The sequence below is a fragment of the Phalaenopsis equestris genome, unplaced genomic scaffold, assembly GCF_001263595.1.
Source record: "Phalaenopsis equestris unplaced genomic scaffold, ASM126359v1 Scaffold000761, whole genome shotgun sequence".
Classification (NCBI taxonomy): domain Eukaryota; kingdom Viridiplantae; phylum Streptophyta; class Magnoliopsida; order Asparagales; family Orchidaceae; genus Phalaenopsis; species Phalaenopsis equestris.
The window spans coordinates 706,742-724,127 of record NW_018165201.1 but is presented as its reverse complement, the minus strand read 5'-3'; the positions used below and the strand labels follow the sequence as shown (position 1 = coordinate 724,127).

The 17,386-nt window shown below is 36.7% G+C and overlaps 1 protein-coding gene across 1 annotated transcript in view; it reads right to left on the bottom strand.

Annotated features, from left to right (window-relative positions):
• The window catches only part of LOC110030794 (phosphoinositide phosphatase SAC1), a 108,754-nt gene that overhangs the window by 13,687 nt on the left and 77,681 nt on the right, over positions 1 to 17,386 (bottom strand). The window contains exon 15 of the mRNA XM_020733713.1: positions 7,670 to 7,778. Coding sequence (XP_020589372.1) covers positions 7,670 to 7,778 — 109 coding nt within the window. The remainder of the gene's footprint in view (positions 1 to 7,669; positions 7,779 to 17,386) is intronic.

Below are 17,386 nucleotides of genomic sequence, written 5' to 3'. Positions count from 1 at the left end.
CTAATATATGATGTTAGAAAGAGTGGTGTCAATTTAAGTGGAGTGAGAGGGCTGCGCTTGTACACAACCTCAAATAAGGCATCTCCTATCGTCTAACTCAAGAATTTGTTGCAAGTAAATTTGGTTTAGGCTAGAATCAAATCACACTGCTTAATATTCTTTCCCACAACAGCTTAGAAGGTTCCCCAGACTCCTGTTCAACACATCCCTCTTACCGTTCGTCTGAGAGTAAGCCGATGAACTAAATTGAAGTTTAGTGCCACCCCGTAGGGTCCTCTAGAAGTGACTAAAAAACTTGACATCTCTGCCAAAAGAGATGGTCATGGGCATCCTGTGTAGTCTCACCACCTCTCTAAAATACAAATAGCTCACATGTGATGCATCTAGCATCTGGTGACAGAGTACGAAGTGCATCATGTCCGAGAATGTCCACCACAATCACCCTAGAATCCTTGTTCTACTTTGTTCTAAGAAGATCCACCACAAAGTCGGTGCTAACATTCATACACAGGGCCTCTGAAACTGATAATGGAGTGTATAGTTATGCATTTATCCTCTTATTTTAGCCACATGATGAATGACATTGTCTGATGTGCCGATCCACATCTCTAGTCATTTAGGGCAAAAAAAAAAATATTTTCTCATGAGTGCGAGTCATATACATGCCAACATGTTCTGTAAATCCTCCACTACTGCTTTCCTGAATAACGGATATTCTCAGCAAACGTCTCAGAATACACAACTTATTTCGGTGGAACGGGTAACCATCAACCCTGTGATACTGCTCGGTAGGATTCTCTTAATACTACTCCCAGATCCCTCTTTGATCTTAGTCCATCTCGTATAACTTCTTTACTACCTCAAAGTCTACAACTCGAGTCTACAAAAGAGTGATCAAGTGACAGTGGCTCAGTGCATCCACTACTCAGTTCTGACTTCTCACATTTTGCTTGAGCACGAATTAGAACAATGCCAAAAACTCCATCGAAGATGTGTGCCGACCCATCAGTTTGTTCTGACCGTTCAAGAATTTCAATGCCTCATAATTCGTGAATAAAGTTAACTCGCTCGTCAGTACGTAGTGACTCCAATGATTAAGAGCTCTCGCAATCGCGTAGAACTCTGTCGTACATTGAATAATTCCTCGTAAAATCGTTCAAATTCCCACTAAAAAATGTTACGGGGTGGCCTCCCTGGCTCGGTACTGCCCCAATCCTTACATTGGATCACACTCCACCTCGAATAACTGATTAGTCTGATAATGCCAATAATGTTGCTTTAGTCACCTTCTCCTTCAGTGTATTGAAACAGTCCTAAGCTACATTTCTCCACTGGAATTTCTCGCTTTTCAAGAGTCCGGTCAGAAGGTTGTGATAGCACTAAAGCTCTTGATGAATCGCCTAGAAAATATTGTTAGTCCCATAAACTGTATCGACTCAGTAAAACACTAAGGTGCAACCCAACCAACAATAGCCTCGATCTTTGTGGGTTCCATCTAGATGTATGCACTATACAATTTAACCCAAAAAGCATATATGTGATGTCACTAGAATTTCTCCCTTTTTAAGAGTTCGGTCAGGGTTTGTAATAATGCTAAAGCTTTTAATGAATCACCTATAGAATGATGTTAGCCACATAAATTGTCTCAACTCAGTAAAAGACTGAGGTGCAGCCCATCTCATAATGGTCTCGATCTTTGTGGGATCCATCTAAAAGCCTGCACTAGACATAATATAGCCCAAAAAACATATATGTGCCGTCAGAAAGTGGCACTTCTTCGGATGGGCGTACAATCTCTCTGATTGCAAAACCTTGAAAAACATTCTCAAGTGTTGTAATTGTTGCTCTCATCTGTTATATACCAGAATATCATCAAAATATCCTATCATGGACTTCGCAATGTGAGCCCAAAACACTTGATTCAGAAATTTGATGAACGTGCTGGGCGCATTGAACAATCTGAAAGGCATAACTGTCCACTCATATAATCTATCGCAGGTCTTGAAAACGATTTTCCGCTCATCCCCTAGCCACATCCGAATCTAGTGGCACCAGGTGCGACAGAGGAGCGTAAGTCGATCTTGGAAAAGACAATGACTCCGTGCAACTAATCAAATAGATCGTCCGGGCGAAGTATGTGGAACCTGTATTTTACTGCAATCTTGTTGATGGCCCAACTGTCAATGCACATCATCCAAAATTCATCTTTCTTGGGTACCATCAAGGCAGAGACATCACAAGAGCTGGTACTCTCTCTGATCAAAGCTCTCGCGATGAGATCATGTATATATCATTACAACTCCTTGTACTCAGCAGGTCTCAATCTATAGGCAAGCCGATTTGGTAACACTGATCCCGCTATGAGATTTATGATGTGTTGAATGTCCCACAGTGGTGGCAATCCCTCTGGAGGATTGTCGGTCATCACATCCTGGAAGTCACAAAGCAAGAGTTGTATGCATGTCGGTATCTCAACCTCCTCAATTCCCTCTAATAGAACCAAAGCCATTACCGTTGGACTCTCATACCGACCGCATCAATGTGGCTTTTGGGACTAGTGTCTCCTTTATGATGTCCACTCCTCTCACGCGCTTGAAGGGCAAAAGAATGATGAATCTTCCATCCTTTTTGAATGCATAAGTGTTCTTGAACCCATTGTGTTGGGTATTACAGTCAAATTATCATGGCCTCCCAAAAAAAATATGGCAAGTTTTTACAGGTACCACGTTGCACCACACCTGCTCTCGTAGCTGATCTCCAAATAAAAACTAAACTAAGAATTGTTGATTTACACATATCACGTTTCTCCTTTTAAACCAAACAAGAGAGTATGATTGAGAATGCTTCTGTGTGACCAACTTCAGTTTTTTACCAACAGAGTAGATCTACATTCTTACAGCTCCCACCATCGATAATCAGATTGCGGACATTTCATTTCACCGTACACTTGGTGCGAACAATACCATCTCATCCATGAATGATCCTTCTTCAGCTCAGTCTACAGGACTCTCTTGTTGGCTAACATCTCTCCCTCATCTCCCTATAGTTGAAGTTCCTCCTTCGGATCCTCCTGTGCTTCCTCTTCCTTCACTTTCTCGACGATGCCTTGCTCCGTGAATGAAACAACTCGACACATGAGGCAGTTGGACGCTGTCTGTAGTCGTGACACCTAAAACATCTGCTGGTAGGCACTTTATTGGGAGAGTTACCCTTTTCATTTGTTGGTAGGCACCTTATTGGGCGAGTTACCCTTTTCGAGTTTCTTTCCACTCAGATCTGTCTAGTCACTTCCCTATCCGATCTTCCCAACTCCTACCAGTGTACCTTTGTTAGTAGTTGTGACTGAAGGTGGTTGTCTGAAGGAGGGTTGTTGTCTGCTTTGTTTATACTATCTTTCACCTTCAAAACTAAGGTCTGGAATCTCTTAGTGACTAATTGCACAACTTGGCTAATAGCGGGCTCCAAGTAGGAGTGTAAACGAACCGAAAACGAATGAACAGAGCTTGTGTTCGTGTTCGGTTCGTTTAAAATTACGTGTGTTTGAAATAGACTCGTGTTTGAAATTATTCGTGAAGTTACTGTTCGTGTTTGGTTTGATTTATTTAAAATATGTTTGAAATGTTTGAATTGTTCGAATTTGAAATCTTACAAATTTATTTGTATTGTTTGAATTTATCAAAATCTTTCAAAAATTTAAACCTATATGAAATTAATGTTTAAACTTGTATGAATCACAACACAAATGCAAAATAACCAAAACACAGCTCATAATAAAACCATAATATCATATCTCATCCATAAAAAATTCAGATTGAAAGGCAATAAATATCTCATCCATAAAAAATTCAGATTGAAAGGCAATATGCGAGATTTCACTCCTAAAAACTATGTTTCATTAAAAGAAAATAAATTTAAAAGAAATATACAAAAATTTAAGCTAAGAGACGAACCTGAAGATAAATACGAAATTACAAAATTTAATATAAGCTAAGAGGCGAATCTGAATATCAGATTATGATTTATAGGATTTTATTTTTTAAAATATGATAAATTTTTAGAGTATATAATTATTTTTAAAAAATGATAAATTATATATATAATACATATACATATATATATATATATATAAAATCTCTCACTGTATCTCTTCCTAGATAAGTTTCAACATGTGTCTCCTTAGTGGCATGGCTAAGGTTTGGAAATTGGAAAAGGAAATTTGAGAATATGATAAATTTTTTGGTGAATGTGCCATGAGTACGGCGGAATACTAAGAAACCTATGATAAGATTAGGGTTAGGCTAACTCTAATACCAATTAATATTGGACTTAACCCAAATTACAACGTAGATGCAAACATTATTATTGAAATTTAGAAGGATTACAACAAAATCTCTTAAAACAAGAACAAAATGACCCAAACACAAACGACACCCTAGGGTAAGAACGAAAAGGTAGTGGGTTGCAACTGGACAACATATATGGCTAGTTGAGGTGCCACAACAAACAGTAAAAGGCTGGATGGGTAGCGACAACAAATAGTAGAAGGCTGGAAGGAGTTGCAAGCGAGAAGACTAGAAAGGGTTGCGGCAGCAAGCAGAATGGGGAGAGAAATGAAGGAAATCACTACCTTGGAGCAAGATACATGAGCACCATCTGACCTCGGATACAACCCTAGCAAGGTAAAAAACGTTGACGACAGAAAAGTTAGAAGCAAAAAACTGAACCCTAAACAAAGAATAATAATATATATCTAGTAGTAAATAACTAGGAGGGGGAGGCCTCTCCCCTTAGGCGGAAGCCCTAACCCAGACCAAGGGCCAATCGATCCCTGCAACCTCATGCTAAATCGGTTTAGAACCTTTCCAATCAGTTTCTTGTCTGCTTTGTTTATACTGTCTTTTCACCTTCAAAACTAAGGCCTGAACATCTCTCAATGACTAATAAGGCTGCAGTTGCACAATGTTGCTAATAGCGGGCTTCATGCACCCCCAGATATCGGGCTATTGTATGTTCCTTAAGCTCGATCAGCTCACACTTCATCTGCAACTAATCAAACTGTGTCGTGGACTCCACTGATAGGCCTCTTTGTTGTAGTTGGAGTCTCCTAAACATATCATAACGCTAATGAGACGTTAGGTATTCTCCCTGCAAGTTCTTCCTCATCTTCTACCACCTGATAATCTTCTCACTAACCTCTCTTTCTTTGCCTCTGCAAATTTTCCCACCACATGGAGACGCTTTTTCATTTTAATGACCGCAAGCTTCACCTCTTATCTTATGGCACTTCTTTGTACTCCAAGCTTCTCTCAACCGATTGCAGCCATTCGATGAAATCGTCTGAATCTATAGCCCCATCGAATTCCAGTAGATCCACTTTTATTCTGAAATCTCTGTCCTCCATATGTTTTCTTCACTTTTGACCTCCTTTGACAATGAATTCCTAATCCCTATGGTCTGTCCTCCTCATCATTGAAATTCTCTCTATGGAAGAAATTCAAATCATCATCCCTTTCTCCCCTTCAACTCTCCATATCACAGTCGGGGGTAATCTTCCCTGGGTCCCGTCAAGAGTCTCTATAAGTCTCTGCTAAAGTTGACGGATTTCTCAATGTATCTCTTCCTAAGTACGTACCAACATGTGCCTCCTTGGTGGCATGACTAGGATTTGGGAATTGGAAAAGGGCATTTGAGTTTAAGGGTATGAAAGAAATGTTTTGGTGAATGTGACATGGATATGGCAGATACTAGGAAACTGGGATATGATTAGGGTTAGGCTAACACTGATACCATTTGATATTGGAGTTAACCCAAATTACAACATAAATGCAAATACTATTGTTGGAATTTAGAAGGATTACAACAAAAACTCTTAAAACAAGAACAAAACAAGCCAAACATAAACGACACCCTAGGGTAAGAACAAAAAGGTGGTGGGCTGCGGCTGGACAACATATAAGTTTGCTGGTGAGGTGCCACAACAAGCAGTAAAAGGCTGGAGTGGCAACAACAAATAATAGAAGGTTGGAAAGGAGTTGCGGCAACAAACATGAAGGCTGGAGGGAGATGCGACAACAAGTAGGACAGTTAGGCGAAGGAGAGAAATGAAGGTAATCATTACATTGGAGCAGGATATAGGAGCACCATCTGTCCTCGGATACAACCCTAACAAGAGAAAAAAATGCCAACGACAGAAAAATTAGAAGCAAAAAATTGAACCCTAAACAAGGAAAATAATATATATATATATTGTGGTAGATAACTATAAGAGGGAGCCCCCTCCCCTTACATGAAGGCCTAACCCAGACCTAGGGTTGATTGGCCGTTGCGGCCTTATTCTGAATCGGTTTAGCACCTTTCCAATCAGCAGGTGAGCCCTGCATCGATGCACATTGTAAAGCAAAAAAATCATTGAAATGAATGAAATGAACTGATAATAAGGGAAACTAATTGTTCATTATCTTTAAAAGAAGGTAATTTAAAAAAATGAAAGGTAAAAGCTCAAGTCATACAACATTACCCCAAATAGTACTGTCAGGGGATGCAATGTAACTATGCACAATAAAGAAAATAAAAAAAACGTAAAAGTGTAGATTCGGGTGCAATTTTTTTTGGGTTCCTATGCATATAATTTTGAGAAAGCCTTAAGTTACGACGGTAATCCTGATATAACTTCTTAAAGAGGTTAAAAAAGGAGTAAATATTTAAATTGAAATGAGAATGGTTAAATTTAAAATGAAAGCTTATAGTTTGATAAATTAATGAACTGTATTTTTTTGGTCATTCATGCATGGCAGTTGCATATAAATTTAATCCACATTAAGATAGTAGTTTGTAGTTGCTCACTAAGTTATGGTAAACTAATTGTTGAATTTAATTGTTTTTTTTTAGTAAACAAAAACTTATAGATTGAAATTTCTAACATGATGGATTTAGTTTATAGGAGTACTACTGCTGATAGGTATTATGATTGTAGTTTATTTATATTATTTTCTTCTGGGTAGTGATATACTATAATATGTTGGTTTGAGATGTCTACAGACAATGAGTTATTTCTAGATGTTTTGATTTCTATGTAGTGCATTTTATGATTTTTAGTGACTTTTATATATATTAGAAGTTTTGAAAATCTATGAAAAAGTAAATTAAAGATTAGCACCATCCGACCGCAGTTCCTAATTGGTTAATTTTAAGCTATTAGGTCAGGTCAAAACAAAAGTACCCATATCACAGACCTATAGTACAGACTCTTGACTACTAGAATGACTAGTCATAAAATGATAAAAGCAAGTCAAAGACCAATAGGTTTATTGTATTAGAACTTATACAACAACAACAACAAAGCCTTAATCCCACTACGTGGGGTCAGCTACAAGAATCCTTTTTTCTCCATTGCATCCTATTTATTGAATTAGAACTTATGCACTAAACAAATCACACTCTTTTCTGTCAAATGTATAGTGTAGCAGAGCCATTTATGTCCTTCAAATGACAGGACAAAATGAAAATAAACTACTTTGTTAAGCTTTAATTGAAAATCCAGGTACGTGGTATGCTACGAGTAGTATAACTATAAAAAATTCAATCAATCATATGCTAAACCAAATTCATAAGCCAAAAGTCAGTGATGAGAAATCTCAACAGATCAATCAGATAAATCTCCTATAGTTACCTGGCATAGCTCAGCATAATGTTTGTAGGCATTGCTGTGTACGTCTTGATCATAAATTAAGTTTCCACCATACCAGCTAGCTGCTTCAACTGAAGTCATCGCCAGAGACCTGCAAGTTCACAAATAACTGTTGGAATCAACTTCTAAAACCTGGGTATGAACATCTTCAAAGTATTTGTTTTGATAATTATATCTGCTTCCAATTACACATCATGATTCTACAATATTTTCTAACATTTATAAGAATTTCATAAAATTTATATGAACTACAAAATTCGGAATGAGAAATAATTATCACAAATTTGATTATGCCAATTAAAACTCATAATAAAATAATTTTTACACAATATAATAAAATTAAAATGTATATGCCTATAGTCAAACAACATCCATACATATGAAAGCCATTTTATATAAAAGTACTATAAGAATGATCGCATACATTATAGACGCACAGACTTGGTAGTTAGTTACCTTGCTTAGGTTCTTAAAGCCAACCAACAACATAAACTATTTTGAGTGTGATTCCCAAACGCAATTCCATCCCCATAGGCTTGCCCATGCGCCTGCAGACTTGCAACAACTCGCATCGCAAATACATGCAGACCAGCAGAGTCACTTGTTCGCCAGCGTAAGAGACTAGAATCCCCAGACCAAGGTACCAGATCCTTTGGGCCTATTTTGCCTAAAATAACCATGAAATTCAGCTGAAATTGGATTGTCCACAGCTATGTGGAAATCTGAGAAAATACTGAAGAAAATCTAAGAAGAGCTTGGAGGATTGATTGGGACAATAAAAGAAACTCTAGAATAGTTTAGGGGCTATTTGGTTGGAAGGACTTGTGGTGTACTGTAATTCATTTACAGGGATTTTGAGGAAATTATGTTTTTGGTATGAAGAAGTACAAGCACAATGTAAAGTTTTAATGAATTTAATGTTCACTCCTAAATTCATTTTGACTGAATTTAGAATTCGGTCAATTTGACCAAATTTCAATTACACGGTAAAATGCTATCGATAAACTGTAGCCCGCCGCCACCTACAGGCTTCCTTCAATGACACTCCTCTCCTAGCAAGTCCACCCGAATCTCCCTACTGGAACGGTTCCCTCTAGAGCCTTCCTCGGTTTTCCCTTGCAGCTTTCCTTAAAATCCCTTGTTTTCAAAGGAAACAAAACACACTTCCCTGCAGGTACACCCTAATTTCCTTGCAAGAAATTGATCTTCCTTGTAGGCTTCCTAATTTTCCCTGAAGGCTTACCAAACAGGCTTTCTCGGCTTTCCCTTGTAAACTCTTGGGAATTTCTGGTGATGGAGCCAGGGAAGGTGATTAGCAATGTTGAAAAGCACCAAGACATATACCTGCTCATGGAAAGTCTCTCTACACACAAATGATCTCATTTTCATCTTTTGTTGAGTCGGCGTTTGTTGAAAATTAGGTCTTGCTACGACATTGTCGTCTGCATCATCCTAACTTTAATGATGTTGTTAAGTTGTATCCTCATTCGTTTATCAATAAAAACTTAGTTTTTATTAATGTGAGATTTGTCAACTTGGCAAACACATTAGAGATAATTATCCTCTAACCCAGTACAAACTCACACACCATTTTGTCATTATCCACAGTGATATTTAGGAATCTTTAAAGAAGAAAACCCTAAGTGCGATCAGATGATTAGTCTCATTTATTGATGATTATACTAGAACCACTTAGGTATTCATAATGAAGGAGAAATTTGAAATAATCTAAAATTTTCAAACCTTCCATAACAAGATTCAAACTCAATTCCAATACAAAATTCAAATCCTCAAAACTGATAAGGCAAAAGAATATTTCAATTCCATCTTTGGATCTTATATTTCAGAAAATGGAATTATTTGTGTGAGTATAAGTATTTATACCCTACAATAAAATGAGATAACTGAGAGAAATAACATGCATCTCATTGAGATATCCCACTCAATTATGATGTCTTACAAAGTTCCTATATATTTTTAGGAGAAAATAGTTCTTCTTGCAACATACCTTATTAATCAAATGTTTAGCTTGATACTTCAACTCAAAACACCTCTTCATGTTTTGATAGTTACCTATCCTCACATCAAAACTACCTTCTACTATCCCAGTTAAAATCTTTGGGTGTGTATCATTTGTTCACGTCCATTCCCAAAATTGCACAAGACATGAACTTAAATCTATGAAGAGTATATTTGTTGGGTATGCCACCAATAAAAATGGGTATAAGTGGTACTCTCCTATTACCATAAAATATGATAATTATATGGATATCACATTTTTTTTTAAATCAATCCTACTAACACAAATTTGATGTTCAAATGGGATTTTAATTTTGGGATATAATTGATGACACCTACACAGTCTCAACACACCTAGTCCACATAGCCCTCCTATCTTGGTTAAGAATGTCCAACCAACCCAACATGAAATCCAAAACAAAGAACTTTGTGTATACACAAAGAAGAAGAAAAACCTTAAGCGGACAGAAGACAATTTGTGAGGATAAAACTGTTCAAACCAAAACTCGAGTTTGCATTCTCTTAAAATTTTGGGTGAGGAGTCTAGTTATCCCCTCCTCTATTGATATTGGTGACAAGAAAGCTGCATCATATATCCAAATTTAGGAGTATGCAGCTTATGAGAAGCTATCCTCATGTAATAACTGTAAGTTTTAAGTAAATAAAACAATAATATTTGAATAGGAGTGTCTCTACCATTACGAATTAGTCTGTTTGAGGCGGCTGCAGTTGTTTGAAGAAGCACTTGTGAATCTACTGAAAAAGCTGCTGTTCAAAAAGCTACGGTGGCTATTATAATTTTTTTTTTTTTTGAAAAAGATCACAACTTTCTAGCAGCCACCACAAGTGATCAGGTACGGTGGGAAAACACACTTTTTGAGAATGCAAGCAAAACAAAATTTTGTCAAACAGGAAAAGCTGCGGTACCCCGCCGTACTGCCACCCCAAACGCACTGTTAATAACATGCCCCTATCAAACCAACAAAATCGGGAGAGCGGAGAAGAGAGCAAAAAGATCGAGAGTGAGAAAGGAAAAGAAAAGGATAGAGAAGAAAGTCACCGCTTGCAATAGTGGGAGGTGACGTCGTGCCCTAACCGAAGGAAGGAGGAAAGAAGGCGACACCCTAACCTAGTTGAAGGAAGGAGAAGTCAACATCGGCACTTGCTGTGAGTTTGTTTGGGGTTATCTAAGTTAGCGTTGTGTCGTGTCAATGTGTGTGAACGAGGAGAACGACTTACTGTATGGTTTGAAGCCAAGCCAAGCTGGAAGTTAGGATTTTATTATGTAAATGCTAAAAATGAGGTTATATTATAATATAATTAATGAATTTTGAATAAAATATAAATAATTTATTATTTAAATGCTAACTGTAAGTGTTTGGATATTAGGATCGAAGTGAATAAAGTCTTGAATTGGAGGGAGATAGAGATCCATATTTGTGCAAGATTGGGTTAGGTAAATGTTAATGATTATTTATTTTAATTAAAAAAATCTAAAATAAATATGTATTAAAATATTAATAATGGTTTAATTAGACAAGATTTAAGATGTCGATGTTCAGTGTAGAGGGAGAAGAACGAAGTCACGACATTAAAGTTGAGTAATTAAATTTTGTAAAACCAATAGGCCTATACAGAAGTTTGGTGATAGTCAAGCACCTATCGTTATTGTCAACAATATTGTGCATCATGATAAGGCAGAATATTGAGGGGATCAAGAATATAAAATTATAAAGGGAACTGAGATGTACCACTAATAGGCCCATACAGATGTTCTATGACTATCAAGCACCTAATAGTATTGTCAAGAATATTGTGCATTATGATAGGACTAGGTATATTGAAGTTAATAGACACTTCATCTCTGAAAATGTTAATGAAGGAATCATACAACTAAACTACATCTCGACACTTCAACAAGTTGTTGGTGTGTTTACCAAAGCTTTTCCTTTACATACCTTCTCAAAGTTCAATATCAAGCTTGGTCTCTACAGCATCTACAACCTAGTTTGAGGGAGAGTAAAAAATCTGAGAAGATCCCAGAGCAAATCTCAGAAATTCTAGTGGTTTTGATTGGAACCACTAAGGAAACTCACGCTTAGTTTATTCCATTCCTATTCTATGTTAGAATAATTTTCTTTCCTAATTTAGTACATGGTAAGTTCATAAATTAGAAGGGATTGTTTTTTCTATATATATGTACCCTACGTGTGAATAATACAAAAGAGAATTATTCCTCTCTAAATATGTTTTCTACAAAACCCACTATATTTCAGCTGAAAATTAAATCATGGTTTGAAGAATATCATGGAGTCAGATCCTCACCGACTATCAATTTTCATAGTAATTAGATGGTAAAGTTCTCCAATTCCAATCATCCAGTTTGCATTGGATAGTGGGATTCATGATAGTATCATTTTGAAAAACACTAAGATTTTGATTTTTTTTAAAAAAATCCTAGTCATCCGAAATAGATTAGAAGATGGCTGGGATTTAACAACTTTAAAATCTAATTTCCATGGTCGTTGGAGAGGATCCAACTCTGTATGCCATATTTCACATTCAAGACAGAAAAACATAAAATTTATGATATACCGCATCCAGGCTTACTTTACTAAAAGATAACACTAGTATTAGTAAATGAAACAGCAAATATGTTTCAGCAATTGAAGACAACTCTAGCACAAATTACAAGCCCAAACAGATAGCACGATTCTCAAGAGTGAACAAAGGGGCAGTAACTTACATATGATAATAGAATATCAAAACAAGCTAAATACACTATGTATATGCAAAAAGGTTTATCATTGCACATAAAAAGATGGAATATAAACAATACATGCATGCATATGCAAAAGAATAATGCTTTCGGCAGATGAATATAACGATTACTTGAAATTTTCATTTGATTACAAAAACAGGGAAAGCTCATTGCAGCAAAACCTGAAAACATATGCGGAAGAAATGTTCTGAAATTGGAAGTTTAAAATAAGTATTGTATGCGGAAATAAATCAATCAGGAAAAAAAGTGATAATATTACATATCATAAGGAAAGCGGGACAAAGCACTAGCAAGGGAAGATGGTCAAGATAAGATAGTTACGGAGAAAGAACAGTTAAATAATAATCAGCTTAATAACAAGTGGATAAAGAAAATTAAATTTAAAAAGGTGTTATGACCTGTTAAAATTGAAAAAAAAAAAAAAAAACCTAAAAAAGAGGCCTACCCAAGCCGCACCCCGCTTCTTATGCCCGTGCCTCCGCTGATGGCAAGAGGGCAGTCATCTTATTAAAGAAAAAACGGAAAAAAAAACATCTTAGTAAGAAAAAAGGGGGAAAAAAAATCAAAACGTCCTATACCCGATCCGCAGCCTCCCATTTTGCATGCATTCTTGCCCCACTCCTTGTTAAAATCTCTCACCCATCTTCCCCCATTCCGCTCCTACTGAAAACACCTCGGGACATAGAAGCAAGTAAATCATAATAAGAGCTTATTAGATAAGACACTGACAGGTGCAACCGTGTGTGGGGAAGAAGATGACACATGGGAGTTCTTTGTAGAAGCCATCGACGGTTTCTACTGACATATGAAGTTAAAAATCCACAACGAAAGCATCCGTGAAGGGAAAAGCATCAAAGTATTCAACAACGTGTGGAACAGTGGGAAGCCATGGACCAATGGTGCCTGAAGAAAAAGAGTTTGAGGGTTAGGTTTGGGTCTAAACCAAAACTGAGCCGATCCAGAATTATTTGACTCGAACCAATCCCAGATATTAAATGGGCCAAAAAGTCTAACTTGAATTTGAACAACCTCCAGCATAGTTGACCCGAAACTGACCCGTATAACCCATCTAATACAAGCATAAGTAGGGGTGTAAACGAACCTAACACGAATGAATAGAGCTCATGTTAGTGTTCGGTTCGTTTGAAATAGACTCGTGTTCGAAATTGTTCGTGAAGTTACTGTTCGTGTTCAGTTTGTTGTTTGAAATTAATTATAAATGTTTGAAATGTTTAAATTATTGAAATTATTTGAATTGCTTGAATTGTTCGAAATCTTTTAAAATTTATTATATTGTTTAAATTGTTAAAATGATAATAAATTTAATTATTAATTCTCAAACTACTAAAAAAAACATCCTTATATTAAAAAAAATATTTTTTCTCCAACGATAATATTAAAAATTGTTAAAAATAAGTTCCAAATGAAATATACATTCAAATTTTCAAACTGAAATTTTTAAAAAACTATAAATCATTATTATAAAACAATTAAGTAATAAATCATTATTATATTAATTATATAACTTATATTATATACATATATAATATTTATACAATTAATATTAATATATTATTATTATCAATTTATATGATTTAATTTTTGATATATAAATATTTCAAATTATATTATATTTCGGACAATAACGATTCGAACAGAATCGAACACATGACTGTTCGTGTTTGGTTCATTTATAAACCGAACGAAAAAAAATTTTTTGTTTGTGCGTCTAGTTTGCTTATCGAACGAATCAAACACGAGCTCCCTAGAGAGTCAAACACGAACTGTTCGCGAACAACTAGCTTTTTTGACAGCCCTAAGCATAAGAGCTGTTTGGGTCAATTTCAAGTCAAAATTTAGGTCAATTTTGGTTTGAAGAGTCACTTTCAAGTTAACGGCTCCACTCAAACCCAACTAAAAAAAAAATTAATGTGATGGAATTTTTAACTAAAACTCGACTAAAAAATTAATCAGGTCAGCCTAAACCCCCAATTTTTCGAGTCAGCACCAAGTTCGGTTGACGTAGTGGGTCAATTTTTGACATCCCTATAATTTGGCAAGCATTTAGTCAAATCCTTTGTAAACCCTTTACTGCCATCAAACCCTATTTCTCTCCCAATCTTCATCTCTTCTCTGACTCTACTCCACTCTCTCTCTCTCCTTCCCTCTCTAAACAAAAAATTAAGAAAAAAAAAAGTACAATGTGAAGAAAAGAAGAAAAAATAAAGAACAAAAAAAAAGATTGTTTTTCTATTGCATATCGTAGTCACTAGCTCATAATACGTGTCATTTCATTGCCTCAAAGATAACTATAATGAAAAAGCAAGGTCGCCACAACTTTTAAGTACCATCATGCATTGTTCTTGAAGTAGCATGGAAATCCTATTTTACTTGCATAATTTTTCATATAGGTGCCTCATTACGCCCATTTTTTGACATGATGATGAGAAGATTCCTATGCATCTTTCTTGCTGCGATAAAATTCGAAGGCCCAAATTGCGATAAAATTCAAACCAAATTACCAATATAAGTGCATGTGTCTTTCTTGATTTCACAAGGAAATCCTATTTATAAATTTTTATTTAGATATGAAGATACAGAAATGTAAAAAAAGGAATGGTGGGAGCAGAAGACTCGGTCTTAGTGCCTGGACACAAACCATAAATACTTTTCTTAGTTTGGTGGGCAAAACACAAACTACCCATAGATACACTTAAAGTGAAGAGAGATGTCAAGAGTTTGTAGAAATTCAGACTGATAGGACACTCAGCAGGATAAGATCAAAATTACATTCACGAGAGCCAATGCAACCTAAGAACAGGTTAAATATAAAATTACAAAATATATATATATATAAAAAGATACAGATCTGTTGTATTAGTGGGCCTAAAAATAAGCACCCAACCCACAAAATACAACACACCCAAAAAAGTTAAAAAGGGGTACATATAAAAATAAAAAAGCCCAAAACCACCCGCGCGCTGAAAAATGAGGGTCATCCAATCTTGTTTTGCCTCTGGCTCTAGTTCTCCGAAGGGATCCAGCTAACACATCGGTAAGGTGCGTACCATTACCCGACGTAACCAAAGTATCATCCATAAGACTCCTGAGCTCAAGTAGATCTCCATTCTTTTTCTTCCCCCTGAAAGTGTAAACCTTTCATTCCTCATCCGAAGAATCAGTTTGACGAGGTGGTAGAGCTGAAGCAGAAAAATTACCAGCCGTAGTACCCACAATAGGTTCTAGTATATGTGAAGTATGAGTTGCCTTTACACCAAATAATTACTGAAGAAGGAGAGCTGGGAGGAGCTGCGAGATTCTCCTGATTATTAATCTAAACACTGTCCTTTGTAGATAATAGTCCATCTGTATTGTTTTCTATGGGGTTTGAAGGTGTCAGCATCACATCACTCACAGTAACAGAAGTGTCCTCGGAGGGAGGGGGGGCACAGGGGCAACAGTATCCTCCCCAGGTGTAACTAAAATGTCCAGAGCAGTGAGGTTAGACCCATCCTTATTCACTTGAACCTTAGCTTTCAAATTAGGATGGAACTTATGGCATTTATCAAGGATATGCCCAAACATCTTACAGTGAGTACAATATGGGGGTTTGTGTTCCATGACGATTTATTGTCAATATCCATTATGGGTTGTGCCCAGCCAGACTTTAGTAACATCAATTAAAGTAATATCCCTTTCCACAAGTATTCTGGCCACCGAAGGTCTGATTAGGTTAAAAAATAGGCAGATCTAGCTTCAAAAGATCCCCAAGTATGGCCCTAATAGAGTAGAGAATCTGATGGTGAAAAAAATGTAATTTGAGACCAGGTAGACTAAACCATACTAGTACTGTGGGAGTTTCATGATTATGGTCAAAATCAAGAGACCACTTGAGTAACTTCATTTATTTGTCTGCGATATTAAGATATTTCTTAGAGAAAATTTGGGTGTAGTCTTTAGCCACTGTTAGTTGAATCAACATATGTCTCCCATCCATGAGTTTCACTTTCCACTTGCCTACTAGTTTAAGATCATCAATACTTTTTCCGATAACATCCATAGGTGGTGCCTCCACTGAAATTTTTCAATAATAGCAAATGTTAATTTTTCTGTCAGGAAAAAAAATTGTTGTTTCTCCACCTTTCTTACTTCAGTTCTTAAGAAAAACGCAATCATCTGTACCATCGCGATAATCCTTATAGCTTAAGGGGAATACCACCGCGGACTCCATCAAAGGGTTACCCACGACGTGGGCAAAGGAGACCTTTGCGGGTTCAGCCAAAAAAGAAGGAAGAGCCATCAGAGCAAGAGGAGGTGCCGACGATCACCTACAGCGAGAAGCAGACAAAACGACACTGTGTCGGGAAGCACGATGTCGGGCCGGAGAGAAGCACGGGCGCAGACGATCGAAAAGAAGAAACATCGAAACATAAGGTTAAAACAACAAGAAAGAAACGTTGGGCTTGCAGCGTCGAAACGACGCAGACTCCAGATGCACGCCAACGCAGAATCTACGACCGACGGTGCCGACGCAGACGCAGACGGGAGCGAGAGTCTACGAGTCGACGAAACGAGTTGCGAGCCCCTCTCCTTCGAGCGGTAGAGTCAAATGCGAAGGAAATCTTCATTGTAAGCCCTTGCAGAGCTCGAGCTCTCGATCGCAGCCGACATCGTGATATATTCTGTGTCCATGTCCTGGGGCAAAAACATGATATATATATATATATATATATTAAAAACTAAGTTTACAAAATAAAACTTAAAAAAAAATAAGTATAAATACTTATCTCAAACTTTTTCCCAAGTAATCCTCTGAAGTTTCCTGATTGAACTTGACTTTACAAGACTCACACAAGACTCAACAAACACTCACAATCACCACACTCTCACTATGGTGG